Source organism: Ailuropoda melanoleuca, chromosome 12 (genome assembly GCF_002007445.2).
Source record: "Ailuropoda melanoleuca isolate Jingjing chromosome 12, ASM200744v2, whole genome shotgun sequence".
Classification (NCBI taxonomy): domain Eukaryota; kingdom Metazoa; phylum Chordata; class Mammalia; order Carnivora; family Ursidae; genus Ailuropoda; species Ailuropoda melanoleuca.
In genome coordinates this window covers 23,407,600-23,423,551 of record NC_048229.1, presented here as the reverse complement: position 1 = coordinate 23,423,551, position 15,952 = coordinate 23,407,600, and the positions used below count along the sequence as shown (strand labels likewise).

The window sequence follows — 15,952 nt, the reverse complement described above, 5'->3', positions numbered from 1 at the left end:
ACATTTTGTTTCCTCCTGTGAGTTTTGCAGAAGAATACACTACATCCTGAAGGCCCATGAAGTGCTATTGTAATACAGTTTAATTCAGATCTGTAACCGGTCTTGAATCATCTTCATGCTGTATTTTTTGTTTTGTTTTGTTTTCTAAGCTCTTTAGTAGGCAGTGGTATTATTTAATTTCTATTCAAACTGAATTCTAGTCACTCATGATTATTCATGCTTCAGCTTTATAATAGCGTGCCATTTATTTTTATTTCAAGCAAAACAATAGTTGATCTCCAGCAGAAAAATATTAAGATGACTGTAATTCAATGTATATTAGGGAGAGGAGCTTTGTTTTCCGTGATTATGCCGGCTAAATCTAATCTCAGTAGAGACACTTCATCAGAGTTGGGGTCAGAGTCCTCCTGGGTCATTCGGTGAGTTCCTGGGTTCTAATTGTGGCCCCAGAAGCAGGAGTGCTGTTCATTGGGATTGGTGCGGCGCTGTGGACCGTGTTGATTTCTTAGGTCCGTGGTGGTGCATTCTCGTGAGATTCCTTTCTGTCCTGTGCCTCGTGGGCTCATTCCCTGAGGCTTTGTGGTTCACAGAAGCCGAGAAGCTGGCTCTGGCCGGGCTTCAGTTCCCGGCGGGGAAAAGGAAGTACTTTTTAACTCTGATGAACCGTGGTCATCACCCCTGCAAGCTCCCTGCCTTGTGTCTCATTATCTCATGAGTCGTCTCCTTTGTGTCTGTCGTTGCCACTTTCCTGCGGGATTTAGACACGGAAAGTATGACTCTCAGTCTCATACCCAGCTTGGATGTGATAGTACGGAATTCGTGTTTAGACAAAATGATAAGATACCACGTGCCCGTGGTTGTAGACATTCTCAAAACCTATGACAGCTTGGGGACTCCTGCAGATCATCTTGTTTTTCTCCTCAGCCTGCAAACATCCTCTTGGATGAACACGGACACGTCAGGATATCCGATCTCGGTCTCGCCTGTGACTTTTCCAAAAAGAAGCCCCATGCGAGTGTGTGAGTAGCGTATCAGCTCTGTTCAGTGCTCACTGTGGTTTCTCTGCAGCGACACGTTGATCGGCTCAGACCCCAATCTGCTCACTTATTCCCCCGGCTTTTTTTTGCCAGAGGCCACTGTCCGTATGTGATAATGCTGGGTCGGGGCAGGTCCCATACGCTTGGTTACGGGAACGTCGATTAGCAGGGTGTGCCTCCTCTGTCTTGGGGGAGCATGGATGGGCCCACGGCGTGACTGCAGGGGCCGGGGTGTCTGATGTGGAGAGAGGGGCCTCTGCGGCAGACCCGAGCCCATGCCCGCTGTGTGACCCTGGTCAGTCCGTTTACCTGCTTGACCCTGCATCTTCTCCTCCCCAAAGTAGGCAATAATTAATCCATGCAATGGTCCCGAGGATAAAAGGAAGTCCGTGTGCCCGTGGGGTGCAGGGACATCTTCGTGCAGCTCTCCAAGGGAGGCCCAGAGCTCAAGCGTCTCTCTCCATCTACTTTCTCCTACATTTTCAAAATGGCTTTTCTTTTCCCTTAGGGAAATTAGGAATCTTTTTTTTTAATTAAAAACCACAAATCATCTGCTTGTAGGCCACGTTAAGCATTAACTACATCTGTCTTCCAACAGACCCTGCGGAGGGAACCCCCTGCCCCGCAGCCCTCAGCCAGCACCTGGCCCCTCTGCACAGCCCCCTCCAGGGACGGACAGCCGTCGTCCCAGGCCTCTGCAGAAGCAGAAGGGAATGCGCCCTGGTTTTCCTTTCTGTTCCTTTGGCATCAGTTTATCTGGGTGGAAAGCATGGACATGTGTGCAGTTTGTGGAAAAGCAGACGAGTGTTGCTTTATTCTTTTTTTTTTTTTGTAAATGTATCACTTTCGGCACTGAAATCCTTCAATTTACATCTTATTGTCCCTCTTGAGCTAACATTCATCTCCGTATTGAATGGGCTTGAAGAAACTCCCAGGGGTGTCACCTCACGCGTCCATGCAGAAAATCAACCCCACACCCTTCTTTCTGTGGGCGTAGAAGTAAAGGGGTTCTGCATCTCAATACCTGATGAAGGGCTGCGTTAAGTCAGAGTCGCCTTTTAAAGCCCCGAGCAAAGGTGCATGGTGAATAGCACCGATTCTGTAAATAGGTTTCTCCCTTCCTGCAGAATCTGGGGTCCAGTGATAATGGCATTAGCATTTTGGCAGCACTTTACAATTATTAGGCCAGAACCGGTGGTTGCATCAGCTTCTCTCAGCAAGTTCATCAGGCCTTTTTTAAGAGGGTGGTTTGAATTTTTAATGCGGTAGCTGTTTGGTATGCTAATTTCTTCAATTTAGTGTGGCCATCACAGAAGGCGAATCCAAGAGCTCAGGAGAGTTCATCTTGCAAAGGAATTAACTTTCAGTGATGGGGTTATTTATTTCCTTACAGAGCGGCACCCACTTCTTACTGTAATTCACCTGTCAGCTCTGAGAGGCGAGCTGTTCTGGGATTCCAACAGCAGCTGTAGGAAGGGATAGGATCAGGGAGGTGGTTTCCATGCTTGCATTATGGTAGTGAGGCCACTATTCTAAAAGTGCATCAACTCCTGGCCAAGAACAAAGACTTTCGAGTCAGCAGATCAGGGTTTGAATCCGCTTCCAAGTTGTGCCTCGTTTTTCACCTCTCTGTAAAGAGGAGATGACAGTGGCCTTTATCTCATTCAAGCGTTGTGACGGTCAAGTCCACTGATGAATGCAACAAGCTTTTAGGTACCATTGGCTGGGGGCCAGGTGCGGGCAGTGCCACGGGGACCCTCTAGAACTGGCCGTGTAGGGAATGGCTAGTGTGTGGGTCGTGGTGGTGCCGGTAGCCACAGCATTTACCGCGTCACCGGCTGAACATTCACTGTCCCAGGCTCGCAGGGCCCATTGCTTTGAATGTGCTCTTAGCTTCACAGAAACACCAGAGGTTAACAGGTGCAATCACCTGAAGTCGGAGAAATCAAGTAGCTCGAACAGGGTCACGGACCTGGCACATGGTGGGGCTAGAATTACAGTCCAGTTCTGTCTGACTCCAGAGCTTGGACCCCTTACCCTACACAGGCGAACCCCCCAAGGCTATGAAATGGCCGACTTCGGACCCAATGAAGACTTTGGGCCAGAATTTCACCCTGGATGTGGTTTCTCAAGTCTTTCCAAAGCCGTAGCTCTGACCCTTGGATTTCACATAGCCGGTCCGTCTGCAAGTAGTGCTGTGGTTGAGGTTCCCGATTTGGGCTTCGACTGAGTGGGTCCATTTAATGACTCGCGAGTTTACCGTGAGCTGAAAGTTACCTGTGCAGTAGCCCTGAGCAAGCAAAGACTTTCAGGATTGAACAGGTTACCAGCGGCGGACGGGAGTTCCAGCTTAATTTCTCTAAGAACTCAAAGCTGGGTCTCATGCCGCAGAGTCTCAGAACCTCCAGACGTTCTTGCAGGACTCAGAGTAGTTGGGATTTTCCCTGGGAAATGTTGGGAAGCAGCAGTTGCTGCCATGAGGGCAGAATCAGAAAGCCACGTGGCGGGAGGTCCAGTATCCGGCTCCGATCGTGTCCGGTGTCCGCTTAGCCTCCTGTGTTTATCCTTGCGGTATTTTCCCCACTCCAGAAGTGGGTTTTGATCCTGAGAATGGTAGGCTTGCAGGTCACCACCAAAGTCTTTCTGGGCAGCACCGCAATGACCCCTTCACAGAGATTGGTATGGATGCCCCTCCTGGAAACCTCTGGGGCCGTCACAGCGTGGCTGGCCGGCCTGCTGCAGTCAGACTTTGGATTCCGGACAGTGGAGCGCATCCAGGCGCCGGGCCTGCCATGATGGAGCAGCGCCCATTCTCACTGTTCGAGAGCCATCTTCCGGAGTGAGAACACTTTAGACAGAGAGCACTGGGCCCGGTATTGATCCTGGATCGGGAATGATGATAAGTGATCCAGGATCACCTTTCTCAGTGAGCATGACTTAAACGTGATTCTAATAAAATAAGACTAGAGATTAGCCTGGAGATGTCCCCTCCCCCTCGGCATGGATCGAGTTGTTCTTCTGTGCCAGCACCGTTCTAACCCCTTACGTGCGTGTAATCCACATGGAAACCCTGCACGACACAGGTGTTGTCTTAGCACCTATCTTGTCCAGGAAGATCAGTGAGGGTGGACAGGTTGGAGGGTGGAGCTTTCGCAGGCGTCTTTGAAAGCCCCCCATGAGCCGCTTCTCACTCTTCTAGATGGAACAGTGGGTGTCAGATCGTAAAGGAGGGGCGGGGAATGGAACAACAGGAGGGGATTCAGAGTTGCAGAATAGGGCAATTCAAGATGAAATGGTTGTCCTCCCAGATCTTTTTCTCAACTTCTGAAAACAATCCTCACATTTGCTTAGCGGGCTCCTTTGATCTGTCGGGCCGCCCTCAAAACCGGGCGTGGGATTGCTCCGTCTTTTGTACCTGTGGGCTTGTGTCCCCACTTCTTCCCCACCCCCTTGCGGTCTGTCGTTGACTGTGTAAGTAAGTCGCCCCCGCCCTTAGTGTGTGCCAGCTCAGGTCCCTAGCACGGGGGTGGTGCCACACAAGAAGGATGTCCCCATGCCTTCAGGTCCACGGCTCCCCCTGTAGGTGCCTGCTTATCTTCCCCTCCCCCAGCCTCACCCCCACCCTTTGTGTGTCCTCACAAGAGCTCTGCAGCAGGCTTGAGACCTCTTCATGCCATAGTGCAGAGAGACTAACGTGTTCACATTTCCCCTCCCGGACTGGAGCTTGCCATGTTTTCATATTTACCTCGTACTGTAATTTATTTATATTTTTTCCTATACTAATTAAGATAGAAAAGGTGGTTTTGTTCCATGAATCATGATGTGTGGAATCCCCATCGTCCCCTCCCCCCTTGGTTATAGTTGCTGCCGTTTGACAAACGGTGTCTGAACCTCTTGGCTGCGCTGTTACTATTTTATAAAGAGGGCATGCTCTAATAACTGCGTGTGCACTTTCTCCTCCCCAGTGGCACCCATGGGTACATGGCTCCCGAGGTGTTGCAGAAGGGGACAGCGTATGACAGCAGTGCCGACTGGTTCTCCTTGGGCTGCATGCTTTTCAAGCTTCTGCGAGGGTGAGTGAAATGCATCCTTTTATCACTGTCGCCGTGGCAGGTCCTCCGATCAGAATCCAGGCTGGTTAGACGTTGTTAGGCTCTACCATCATTTCATTTAATTTTTTTTTTTAAATAGTGACTTGTATTTTTTTATTTTTATTTTTTTAAAGATTTTATTTATTTATTTGACAGAGAGAGACAGCCAGCGAGAGAGGGAACGCAAGCAGGGAGAGTGGGAGAGGAAGAAGCAGGCTCCCAGCGGAGGAGCCTGATGTGGGGCTCAATCCCAGACCGCCGGGATCACGCCCTGAGCCAAAGGCAGACGCTTAACGACTGAGCCACCCAGGCGCCCCCTAACATCATTTTCGATCACACGTGCTAATCTCGATGATAACCAGGGCTCCTCCTGCCTTATAAAAACGAGAGCTTCACTACCATAAACTTTCAGGCAAAAGCTTACAGTTTCGTACGTTTGTTCCATACGTTGTAGGAATGTCAACACATGAAGCCTAAAAGAAGACTGCTTTGAAGTGGTCCCATTGATAAGCCTTATTTGGGGCCTAAGAGTTATTTTAAAATGTGGGTAATTGAAGAAGGTAGGATAATCTTTTTCGTTAGGAGTCAGTGACTCATGATCAGTCTTGCCACTGTTAAGCGTCTTGAGGGTTTACAAGAAAGGACCAAGATCCAAAGTGAACTGATTTTAGAAGGGAGCGTGTGTTCGGAAGCGTGCTGAAGTTAATTTGCTTTTCATAAAACACAAAAATGAAACCACATAATTTCGTTTTTAATTCGTTGGTGTTAGTTCTCAACCACCAAAGATGGTGAGATAGAGCGGAAGGAATAGGGAATGAAAACACTGTCGAAAATATGGTCCCTTACTGAGCACAAGGATTATGTTGACATCTTCCACTGATTTTTAAGAATTTTCAGCCACCCGGAATGGAAGTCTTAAGTTTCGGAAATATGTTTTTGGTCATCCTCATCCACAGGGACGCCAAAAGCACTTTATGTTAACATTTCCTGGTTAAGACTCTCCCTCTCCTGTTTCTGCTGTGAACACGGGTCTGGTCGTTCGCTGAGCTTTTCACATTTCCACTGGGAGGCCTCGTTGAGCACTGCCGCATCTTCTTGCCGTAATTAGCGCGTTCGGCAAAGGGCTGGATTCCATGTTTCCCCCCAGATTAGGTTCCCAGCACCCCTGCTGCCTCCCCAAGACCCCGGTAATCTAGTTGTGCTCTGCTCACCGTTTTCACTGGGGAACCAAAATTGTGTTACTGCCCAGAGAGTCAGGTCCTGTTGGTCCTTAATTGAATTACTATATTCGTGGAGCCTGGATGGCCCTAATTCACATCATCAGACTCGCTGACCTAATTAGAGAGAGTTTCTGCAAGACGGGCCGGAGAAAACCACTTCCCACTCGAGACGTCCTTCCACCCGGTGCGGTCTCTCTATGCAAGGTGGGTGTGCAGAGACACTTGTTGGGGTCTTCGTCTGGGCCCCGACCGGAGCTGGGGTTGGAGGTGCACAACCCACACCTCTGGAATTTTGAGACGGCAAAATTCCATGCAGCAGCCAAACCATTGACCACATCAAGTCAAGATTGAAAAATCAATAGTAAAATGTCACAGGGAAACCTGCCAAGCTGTGTATTTAGGGCTGGGTTCATGTCTTTGTTTCGTTTGATACTAGTCTGTTTATAATAATGTCCACGCATGTAAATTGGGGATGATCTGGCATGACACCGTTTTTAAAAGATTTGAAAATGTAATTACGAATGACATGCCAGCCGTGTGATTTGTGGCTCATAAAGTGAATCCAGCCGTAGCTGGCCACAGGTCAGGCTTGGAGCACTGAGTTGGGAGGGATTCATTCCTCATGGGTCCTCGATAGGGCTCGGGGGAAGCACTGTGTTCACTGCGGCTCCATCAAGAGGAGTCTTGGCCGACAGGAAGACATCCGGAAGGTGTTCCTGAGGATGGGATGAGAGGAAAGTGGTGAAAGATCTAGAAACCATGGGTCATAGGGAAAGGTTGGAAGAGCTGGGTGCAAGGCTTAGGGGAGCCCTAAGGATTGGCTCCCAGCTGGCCGAGGATCTGTCTTCCCCAAGGGGTTATATTCCTGCTGCCCCGCTCCCAAGAGCAGGCATTTTAAGGAGGGGAAAGACGTCAGTTCGACACAACAGTGCCCACTCAAGCATTTGAAGGAGTGTTGAGCCTCGCAGGTCCTGTCTGGGGACCATCTATTGAGTCTGGCATGCCAAGAAATCTTCCAGTGTGTAGGAGACGGGACTAGATGAACCTTTCCCACTAAGATGTGTGATCTTATGCCATTCTCTGCCCTGCTTGTTCAGAAGCCATTCACAGGATAGGAGAGAGTATGGCAACCAAAGGGCAGGGAGATGTTTTTTGACTTAAGTGATTTAGGGTAAACTTGGTAAGCGTTTATCGAGTACCTACAATATGCGGGAGACTGTGCTTCATGTGCCGGGGAGAGGGGGGGAGGGTGGGGGAAGGAAGCCACATCAGGTCCTTAAGGAGCTCACAGGAGAGTAGAGATGTCCACACGCAGGAGCAGGGTGGACTGCAGTGTCCCGGGGGGGGGGGCACAGAAATGGGTCCCAGGGCTGATCTGGGAGAGCAGGGCTGACTCCACGCAGGGGATGCTCTGTGAAGGGGGCCTGGAAAGGGTTGGCGATTCCAAGACTGGGGCGAAGTAAACAGGTTTTCCTGCGGGGAGCAGACAATATGGGGCAGTTTGCCTTTCCCCAGGGGTGACCTGGGTAGGGAGGGCGTGCTGGGGGAGAATGTCGGGGAGACTGGGTCAAGAAAGAAAACCTAGAACGCCATGCAGGGGCATGGGGGCTTTGTTCGAGGCCCCAGAGACTGGAGGCTTTTACGCAAAGGAGAGCCATGGCAGGGCGTTCATTCATCAGAAGAAGGTGCTCACAGCAGCATGCATGTAGCACTGGACAGAGGGAGATGGGGGACAGGTGGGGGGACCCAGGCGAAAGGCCAGGACCTGAGGGCCTGGGACCAGGAAGGAGGCAAGTGGCCGAATGATGTTGCTATGCTGATTGGTGGGGGTGGTGGTTGCTTTTTTTTCCCAATGGGTGCTTGGATGTGGAAGCTAGGAAGCTAAAGGGTGCTGCTTGGCGATGCCGGGAGACGTTTTTGGTTGTCACAGCTTTGGAAAGGGCTACTTCTGACATCTGGTGGGTGAAGGTGAGGTGTGCTGTGAAACATAATGCACAGGACAGGCCCCGCTGCCCCCAACAGGGCATTGCCCTGCCCAAGGGGTCAGCAGTGCCGAGGACAGGGTCCGCTCCAGAGCATGTCTCGTCCCTTCCTTCCCACGGCTGAGCAGTGCGCTTGAACAGGGGGTCACCAGCAGATCTTTTTTGCTTCTCTCTTCTGCGGTCGAGTGCTTCTTCCACGGACCAGTATGTCCCACTGCCTCTGCTGAAACCTTTGTCCGCACCCCGCATTTGGCCTTGCCACCCTAGAAGAACACCACAGAGGCATGAAGGAAAGGCATCTGGACATGAGCCAGCTGGCCAGCCTTGAGATCGCGTTCTGCATCCCTGGACTCCCAGGGAGGGACTGGGTATTGACGATTTCCATGTTGCGAATGCAAGGGATTGCTGTCCCGATCCTCAGTCTAGACTTCAGATGTCTGTCAAGGAAAAGATTTGATGTGACAGTAGCTTTGATCCTAACCTCGTCACCTCTGATGGTCGGTCCCTGAAGGTGTCAGATGCAGGGAGAGAGCCTGGCTGGTGGCCTGGAGATAGCTGAGTTCTGCGCGAGGTTACTGAGTTTGTTCCTGTAGGGGGGAGAAAAGGGAATGTTTATAAGTGTTTTGGCAGCTAGTGGCTTAGATTCAAAGCTCATATCTGATGTAACATGTAATCTTTTTGGTATTCTGAAACTCAATTTTGACATAAGAGTTTGGAATCACTGTTACTTACAAACGTACTTCTCTTGAACTCATTGTTCGGCTGTGACCGTGATCTGCCGCGCGTGCACTCGTGTGTGTTTTCCCATCACCTGTCACATCTTGAATGCCTTCCCAGCTCGTTCGGGGGAAATTTGCAGTAGCTCCCACTCGGTCTGTAACTCAAAAGCCACATCTGACCACTGCACATGTGAATTCTGTTCCCGCGGCGGCCCGCGACGAGCCGGAGCTCTGCGTGCGCTGCTGGGAGAAGTTGGCCCGCCCTGCGAGCTGTCGCCAGGCCCGAAACAGTCCCCTATTTAAAGCGGCTGCATCAGGGAGCAGCTGCTGTCACACAGAATCTGTGAGCACCACGTGCCTCCCTCGGAGCCGAGATTATTACTGTCGTAGGACTTCTTTAACATTTTCCAAAATAGAAACAGAATCTTCGGTTTTGTTCACAGAGAATAATCAAGACTGCATCGGACCCAGATGTGCATCAGGATTTGGAGCTCGAAAGAGCAGACTTCCTTCGCGCCACGGCCCAGAGCCGAATCGCTGAAAAGCATTTCCGACTCTTTCCTAGGCAGTCAGACGAGGAGTAGCCGTGTTTACGCGGCGGGCTTGGTAGCAACAGGGTTCATGTGTTTTGGCACCGCCGACTAACTCCACTCCCCCTGTGAGCCTCCCTCTGGTCTCATGAAAGACTTTTTAAATTTGGCCCAGAGCATTTCTGTCAGAACACAGCGGCCCTTCTCTGCAAGGGTCAGGGACGGCGCTTTCCTTCCGGCTGCCGGCGCAGGCAAGTCTGCGGGGGTCAAGGGCAGGGACGGGGTCCTCCAGCCCCAGCACCAGCACCGCGCACAGGATCCAACCAGCAGGATTTGCCCCCCGAGCAAGGAGATCTGCGTGCAGTCCCTTTGTATGCGTTCGGGGCCTGCGTGGGGTGGAGACAGCCGTGTCCGGCAGAGACTGAAATTTCAGTAAAATTTAATAAACTTTCATCCTTTTTCTCTTGAACCGTGAGCGTGTGAATATCTCTGTGTCTTCTTCATCAGAAGATGATACAAGTAATGGTTTTTAAAATGATAACATCTCGCACATAACATACCATTTGCTGTTCTATCCGATTTGCTTTTTAAATGCAGTAATTTTACATTTTTCTTTTTAGAAACAATTAGGGTGAACAGAACATTTCCAGTCAAAATCTAGTTTACAGATGAGTGCATGTTTGCTTGGCACCCATTCACCTTGTTTGAGATTTTATTTTTCAAATTACTGCTTTCAAGAGAGGGAAATTACTCCGTATTTCATTGCATGGTAAGAAGGAAAATAAAGCATTAGAGTGCCCTCTCTTGTACACAATGAACATTGAAATATGTTAGATAATAAAGGCTCTGAAATGTAATAATCCCTTCCAAGAGCTGGTTCAGTGCATTCAGTAGGATGGTCAGAGCGGGAGCGGTGAGTATGCAGGGGTGAGTTCTTTTTTCTGAATCACGTTCACTTATGTGCTCAGTACGCCACCCCACTTCATAGAGTTAACTTTCAGATATTTTACAGAGTACCGTGCCTCCGGCGATGTTACACACGCCTTAGAAGTCAAACTGTACGATTTGTCGTTTTGTAGGCACGTCTCGCTATAAGAAAACTCAGTCCTGTACATCTATCCATCTATTCTTTCATTTTCAAATAAATAAATAAATAAGGCCAGGATTCCATAACTGGTATGTTTACTAGTCTCTTCTGATAAGATTTCCTCTAAAAGCCAGCTCCTCCAGGGTTTTAACAACGGGGTAAAGAGTAAGAATAATTTGTTTTTCATAGTTCATCAAGCAGACATTCGTTTTTTTAAAGTTAAGATTCATCTTTATTAATTTCCTGAATGATTGCTGTGTCAGACAGGGCCGCAGGCTGCGTGGTCTTGGCTACCAGCATACGCGGTGTCAGTCTGGTCTCCGCGCCACTTCTGTGATGTACGGGGCCTTGTGCCCATCGACAGATGAAGAAACCGAGGCTGACAGTTTCCGTGCGTGGCCCACCACCAGTAAACACCCCTGTCCCAATCTTGAACCCAGGCCTGCTGACTCCTGAATTTGGGGCTCTCCATAAGTAAAACAGGAGAAGGCAGCCCTCCGAACTGAAGGGCCCCGAGGACGCAGGGCTCCTTTATGTCTGTCGTCATCAAAGGAAGGCGTTGCCTGGTTACCAGTTTCCAGTGGGGGAGGGGTGTTCATCTTGCTTGTGTTCTGGTTGTACCGCAGTTCTCTGGGTTGTCTGAGAGACTAATACCCATTTTTCTAAAAAAGAAAAAAAGATAAAATTGCATGAAAGTTATTATCTCAAACACTTAATGCGACAAATGTTACATAAATGGCCTTCATTTTCCTGACTACGCTTGGCTGATTATTTTCTCTTTAAGGATATTTTAAAATATCACTGGAGGGGCACCTGGGTGGCTCAGTCGTTAAGCGTCTGCCTTTGGCTCAGGGCGTGATCCCGGGTTCCTGGGATCGAGCCCCGCATCGGGCTCCTCCGCTGGGAGCCTGCTTCTTCCTCTCCCACTCCCCCTGCTTGTGTTCCCTCTCTCGCTGGCTGTCTCTCTCTGTCAAATAAATAAATAAAATCTTTTTAAAAAATAAAATAAAATATCACTGGGACTATATTTGCTGACCGTGATTTCATTGATGCGAGGATGAGACCGTTCACGGGAGCACGAGTGTCCCCCCCCCTTCAGACGCTAATGTACCCTAACACCAGCCTTTCTCGGGAAACAGTGAATGTGTACAGCTTTTGTATTTTGGTAGTTATGGATGAACTGTGACAGAGTACAGTACTGTGCCCAGATGTGAGCCAGGGACGTGCGCTAAGTGACCTGATGCCACCGTCGTAAGTTGTTGTTCATTTCCACAGGCACAGCCCGTTTAGACAGCACAAAACCAAAGACAAGCATGAGATAGACCGAATGACCCTCACCGTGGTAAGGAGATTGAAAACTCTGTTCTTTGATGGTGTTTTGTTTTGTTTTTAAGATTTCCTTTTCTTTTTTTTTAGTAATCTCTACCCACAACATGGGACTCGAACCTACAACCCGAACTTCGAGAGTCACACGCTCCACCGGGCGCTCCAGAAAAGCTCTCTTCTTATTCACATTATAATTTTCACATCTCATTCCATTAACAACAACCTGTGTAAAAATTTGCTTTCTTAAAACAAACTAGAGGGGATACAGTTCCTTGAATTCCTAACTGGCAATTTAGTGGAAACAGATGCCAAGGCAGAAATTAAGGTTTGCCACCTGTCAGTAAGAGAAAGACCCAGAAATTCAAAAACTAAAGTAAGAAGATCAGGGGCGCCTGGGTGGCTCAGTCGTTAAGCGTCTGCCTTTGGCTCAGGGCGTGACCCCAGCGTTCTGGGATCGAGCCCCACGTCAGGCTCCTCCGCTATGAGCCTGCTTCTCCCTCTCCCACTCCCCCTGCTTGTGTTCCCTCTCTCGCTGGCTGTCTCTATCTCTGTCAAATAAATAAATAAAATCTTTAAAAATAGATAAATAAAGTAAGAAGATCAAAGAAAATGAAACAGTGCGGACGTGTCGAAGAGCTGGGAGACCGGTCTCTCCCAACCTGGCCCTGGCCTGTTGATTGACGTTGAAAATGACTAGTAATCTGGGGAGTCCAGTCAGTGGAGCATGTGACTCTTAATCTTGGGGTCATGAGTTCGAGCCCCACCTCGGTCATAGAGATGACTTAAAAGAAAAAAAGTGACTAGTACAGTTTCACGTTTCTTTAGAGTAAATATTAATTCATGATGAATCTGCAGTTTTTAACACTCTCCTCGTCCAAGAAATGGCCTTTAGGTCTGGTTGGGCATCAGGGCCCTGTTTCCAGGAGTGCGTCTTTGAAATCTTGTCCTTTTTTCCTCCCCCAGAACGTGGAGCTCCCAGAGGCCTTCTCCCCGGAGCTGCGGTCCCTCCTGGAAGGCCTGCTCCAGAGAGACGCCCGTAAGCGGCTCGGCTGCCATGGAGGCGGGTAGGCTGTTATTTTACCTCTTTAGTGTCGGCACCCGGAACACGTAACGGTTTCAGTACATCACAAATCATTCCGAGCCCCTAAAAATCTCCCACTTTGATCTGAGGGGGAAGAAAATCACATGGGAAATATGTATGCTGTCCTTTGTGTTTCAGAATTAACGACTCGAAGGAGTCGCTAACTTTTTACCTTTGAAAATCGATCCTGTCGATGGTGGGAATGAATCCTGATATTTCGCAGCTCATTTGGTGAAGTTTTGCTAGTTACCTGTGCTGGGAGGGCAGTTCAGTATCCTGATGAATCAGGTTCTGACTTGTTTTCTCTCGTGCACAGTTGGCCGGCTGCTGTCTTACGCTTTCTAGCTGCTAGCTATCCAGAATGCCTTCCTGCTGTCTTCAGACTTGACTGATATTTTGGCTGGATATGGAATTCTAAATCCATAATGATTTCCCCCCAGAACCTTGGAGATATATTGCTTTATTGTGTGCAGTAAAGCTGGTCACGGAGCTCAGTTATCACTCCTTATGTCAGCCACTGAGAGCCTTCCTTGTACCGCGGAGGCCCATTTTCTTCAGCTTGGGGAATGCTGTTATGTTATTTATTTGACAGCCCCTCTCCTCCATTTCCATGGTTAGCGCGTAGAACTCGTTTCAGGTGGCCGTTGGAATTTCTAGAATGGTCATCAATGCTTCTGACCTTGTGTATTCCCTGTATCTTCGCTTTGATTCTCTTCTACTTTGCGTGGGCTTAAATCCCTGATCCCTCCTTTGATTGCTTTTAAAAATCTGTAGCAAGCTTAATTTCTTCAAACTAGAACCTTTCAGGGGTTCCCCCCACTCCATTAGAATAAACACATAGCTGCAGGCATTTTGGGGTTGGGTATGGAGGAAGAAAGTATGGTGTGTGTGTGTCTGTGTACGCGTGTGCGCCCATGTGCGTGCGTGCATGAAGGGTTCCATCTACAGAGTTCAGCCTGTCTTCAGCCTGAGTCTCACCACCCCCCCGCCCCCACCCCCTCCACACACACTGCGTTGAGCCCGGCGCTGAGCACCTCTGTCCCCCAGGCAGTAGCTGTGCCATTCCTAGCCAGCCCTCACTGCTCCCACGCCCACGCCCACCCCATCTGCTGATGGTTCCCCGGCCCTCCTTGTGGTGCGTTTATGTCTCCATGTTCCTCTTCCATCATTTTAGCGATGTTTGGGAAGGAGCAAATGCAGAACGCAAAGGGACACCCTTTGACTTAGGTTTCATTCATTCATTCATTCATTCATTCAGTAAACAGTTCCTGAGCACCCCCCAAGTGTCAGCCATCGTCGTAACTGCTGGGACTGAGGCGGTACACAAGGTAGACACAGCCCTGCCTTCTTGGAGCTTCTCTTGGGTAGGGGTGCATGACAGCATAGAAGCGGTCAAGGAAGATGACCTCAGACCGAGAGAAGAGCGTAAATGAGATGAATGAGGCAGTGTTGTCGTTGAGATGCCAGCCTTGGGAGGAGCGGGAGGAAGGACCCCAGGCAGAGGGGTCAGTGAGGGGTCAGTGAGGGTAGGGCTTTGAGGGGGAATCAAGCTTGCACGGTGCAGAAGAGCAAGAAGGCCGGAGAGCCAGGAGAGGGAGGTAGAGAGCAGGTCGGAAGGGTGGTGGGCTCAGGCAGGTCCTACAGGCCGTGTCCCTGGACTTGGCGGTAAGTACAACAAGGAAGCCTCTGGAGAGTCTTGGGCAGGGGTGTAGGGAGATGGTTTGAAGGGATGATGTGGGCACAGCATGGGGCGGGTGGGGCTGCCGGCTGGAGGGCAGGCTGGGGCAGGGGGCAGTTAGGGCCATTCAAGGAAGGGGATAGGGACCTGGATAGTGGCAGTAGTGGTGGGACATTTAGCATCCCCTTCGTGATCAAAGACCCGGCCGCCCCCACTGGGAATTGGATCTCGGTGAGGATTGGAGGGGGTAAGAAGTAGCCCCAGGACTTGCCAAGGGATGGGCTGTGGAGTGTAGGGGAAGTGGGGCATCGGGGGTGATCCGGCTCTTTGGCCTTAGACAACACAGGGCACTTAAAGGCCCGGCAGGGTGAGGTCATCCAAGGAGGGAAAGCAGAGGAAGGGGTCGAGAAGCAGGCCTTGGGGCTCTGCCACAGGGGACGGGGTGTGGGGAGACCCGGGGCAGGCCGTGGGGGAGAGTCCCTGGCAGGCTGCTTTGTAGGCTTTCCTCATGGTATACAGCCCCTTCTCTTCCACGTAAACTGAGCGTTAAGGGTGGTCTCTGGGGAAACTTGTTTCTTCCCGTTATGAGGAGGCGTGGCATGTGCCATGTTCCTAGATTTCTAGTTTGCTTCGGAATTCATATTTGGTGCTTCAGATGCCTATCGTTTGATCTAACATGCCTCATAGACATTTGCTGTAAACCTTCTCAGTGTGGAGACCTCTAATTCTTACTTGAATTTGTTCTCCTGGTGACAGAACCCTACGTTATCTATCTATGACGGCTCCTAGGTTCTCAGACTGGAACACGCATCCCCGATAAATTACCGTATGGGATAATATTCCTCGCTTCCGCATGCAATATTTCTAAACATCCAGCATTTCCTGTGTCGCTTTGAAAGAAGCATATTTTACGTGCTTACTTTAAGCACTGAAAATAGTCATTCCTCTGTGTTCTTACTAGGGGACAGTTTTTGGGAAATATTCCTTAGGTTTGCAAACGCACCCTTACCACCTTTGTGCCTCTTCCACAGGGCACAGGAAGTGAAGGAACACATCTTCTTCAGAGGCGTCGACTGGCAGCAAGTCTACTTACAGAAGGTACTCTGTCTGGAACCCCACACTGGGCGCCACCACCTCTGTGCTACTTCTTGGTCCCCACTTCCTGGGTCCACCCCCCGGCCCCGCCCCCGGCCCAGGCCCC

The 15,952-nt window shown here is 49.9% G+C and overlaps 1 protein-coding gene across 4 annotated transcripts in view; it reads left to right on the top strand.

The window, feature by feature from the left end:
- The window catches only part of GRK3 (G protein-coupled receptor kinase 3), a 127,867-nt gene that overhangs the window by 94,566 nt on the left and 17,349 nt on the right, over positions 1-15,952 (top strand). For all 4 annotated transcript variants that reach the window (XM_034638668.1, XM_034638666.1, XM_034638667.1 and 1 more), the window contains 5 exons: positions 925-1,019; positions 5,003-5,110; positions 11,942-12,008; positions 12,956-13,056; positions 15,783-15,849. In XM_034638668.1, the coding sequence (XP_034494559.1) occupies positions 925-1,019; positions 5,003-5,110; positions 11,942-12,008; positions 12,956-13,056; positions 15,783-15,849 (438 nt within the window). The remainder of the gene's footprint in view (positions 1-924; positions 1,020-5,002; positions 5,111-11,941; positions 12,009-12,955; positions 13,057-15,782; positions 15,850-15,952) is intronic.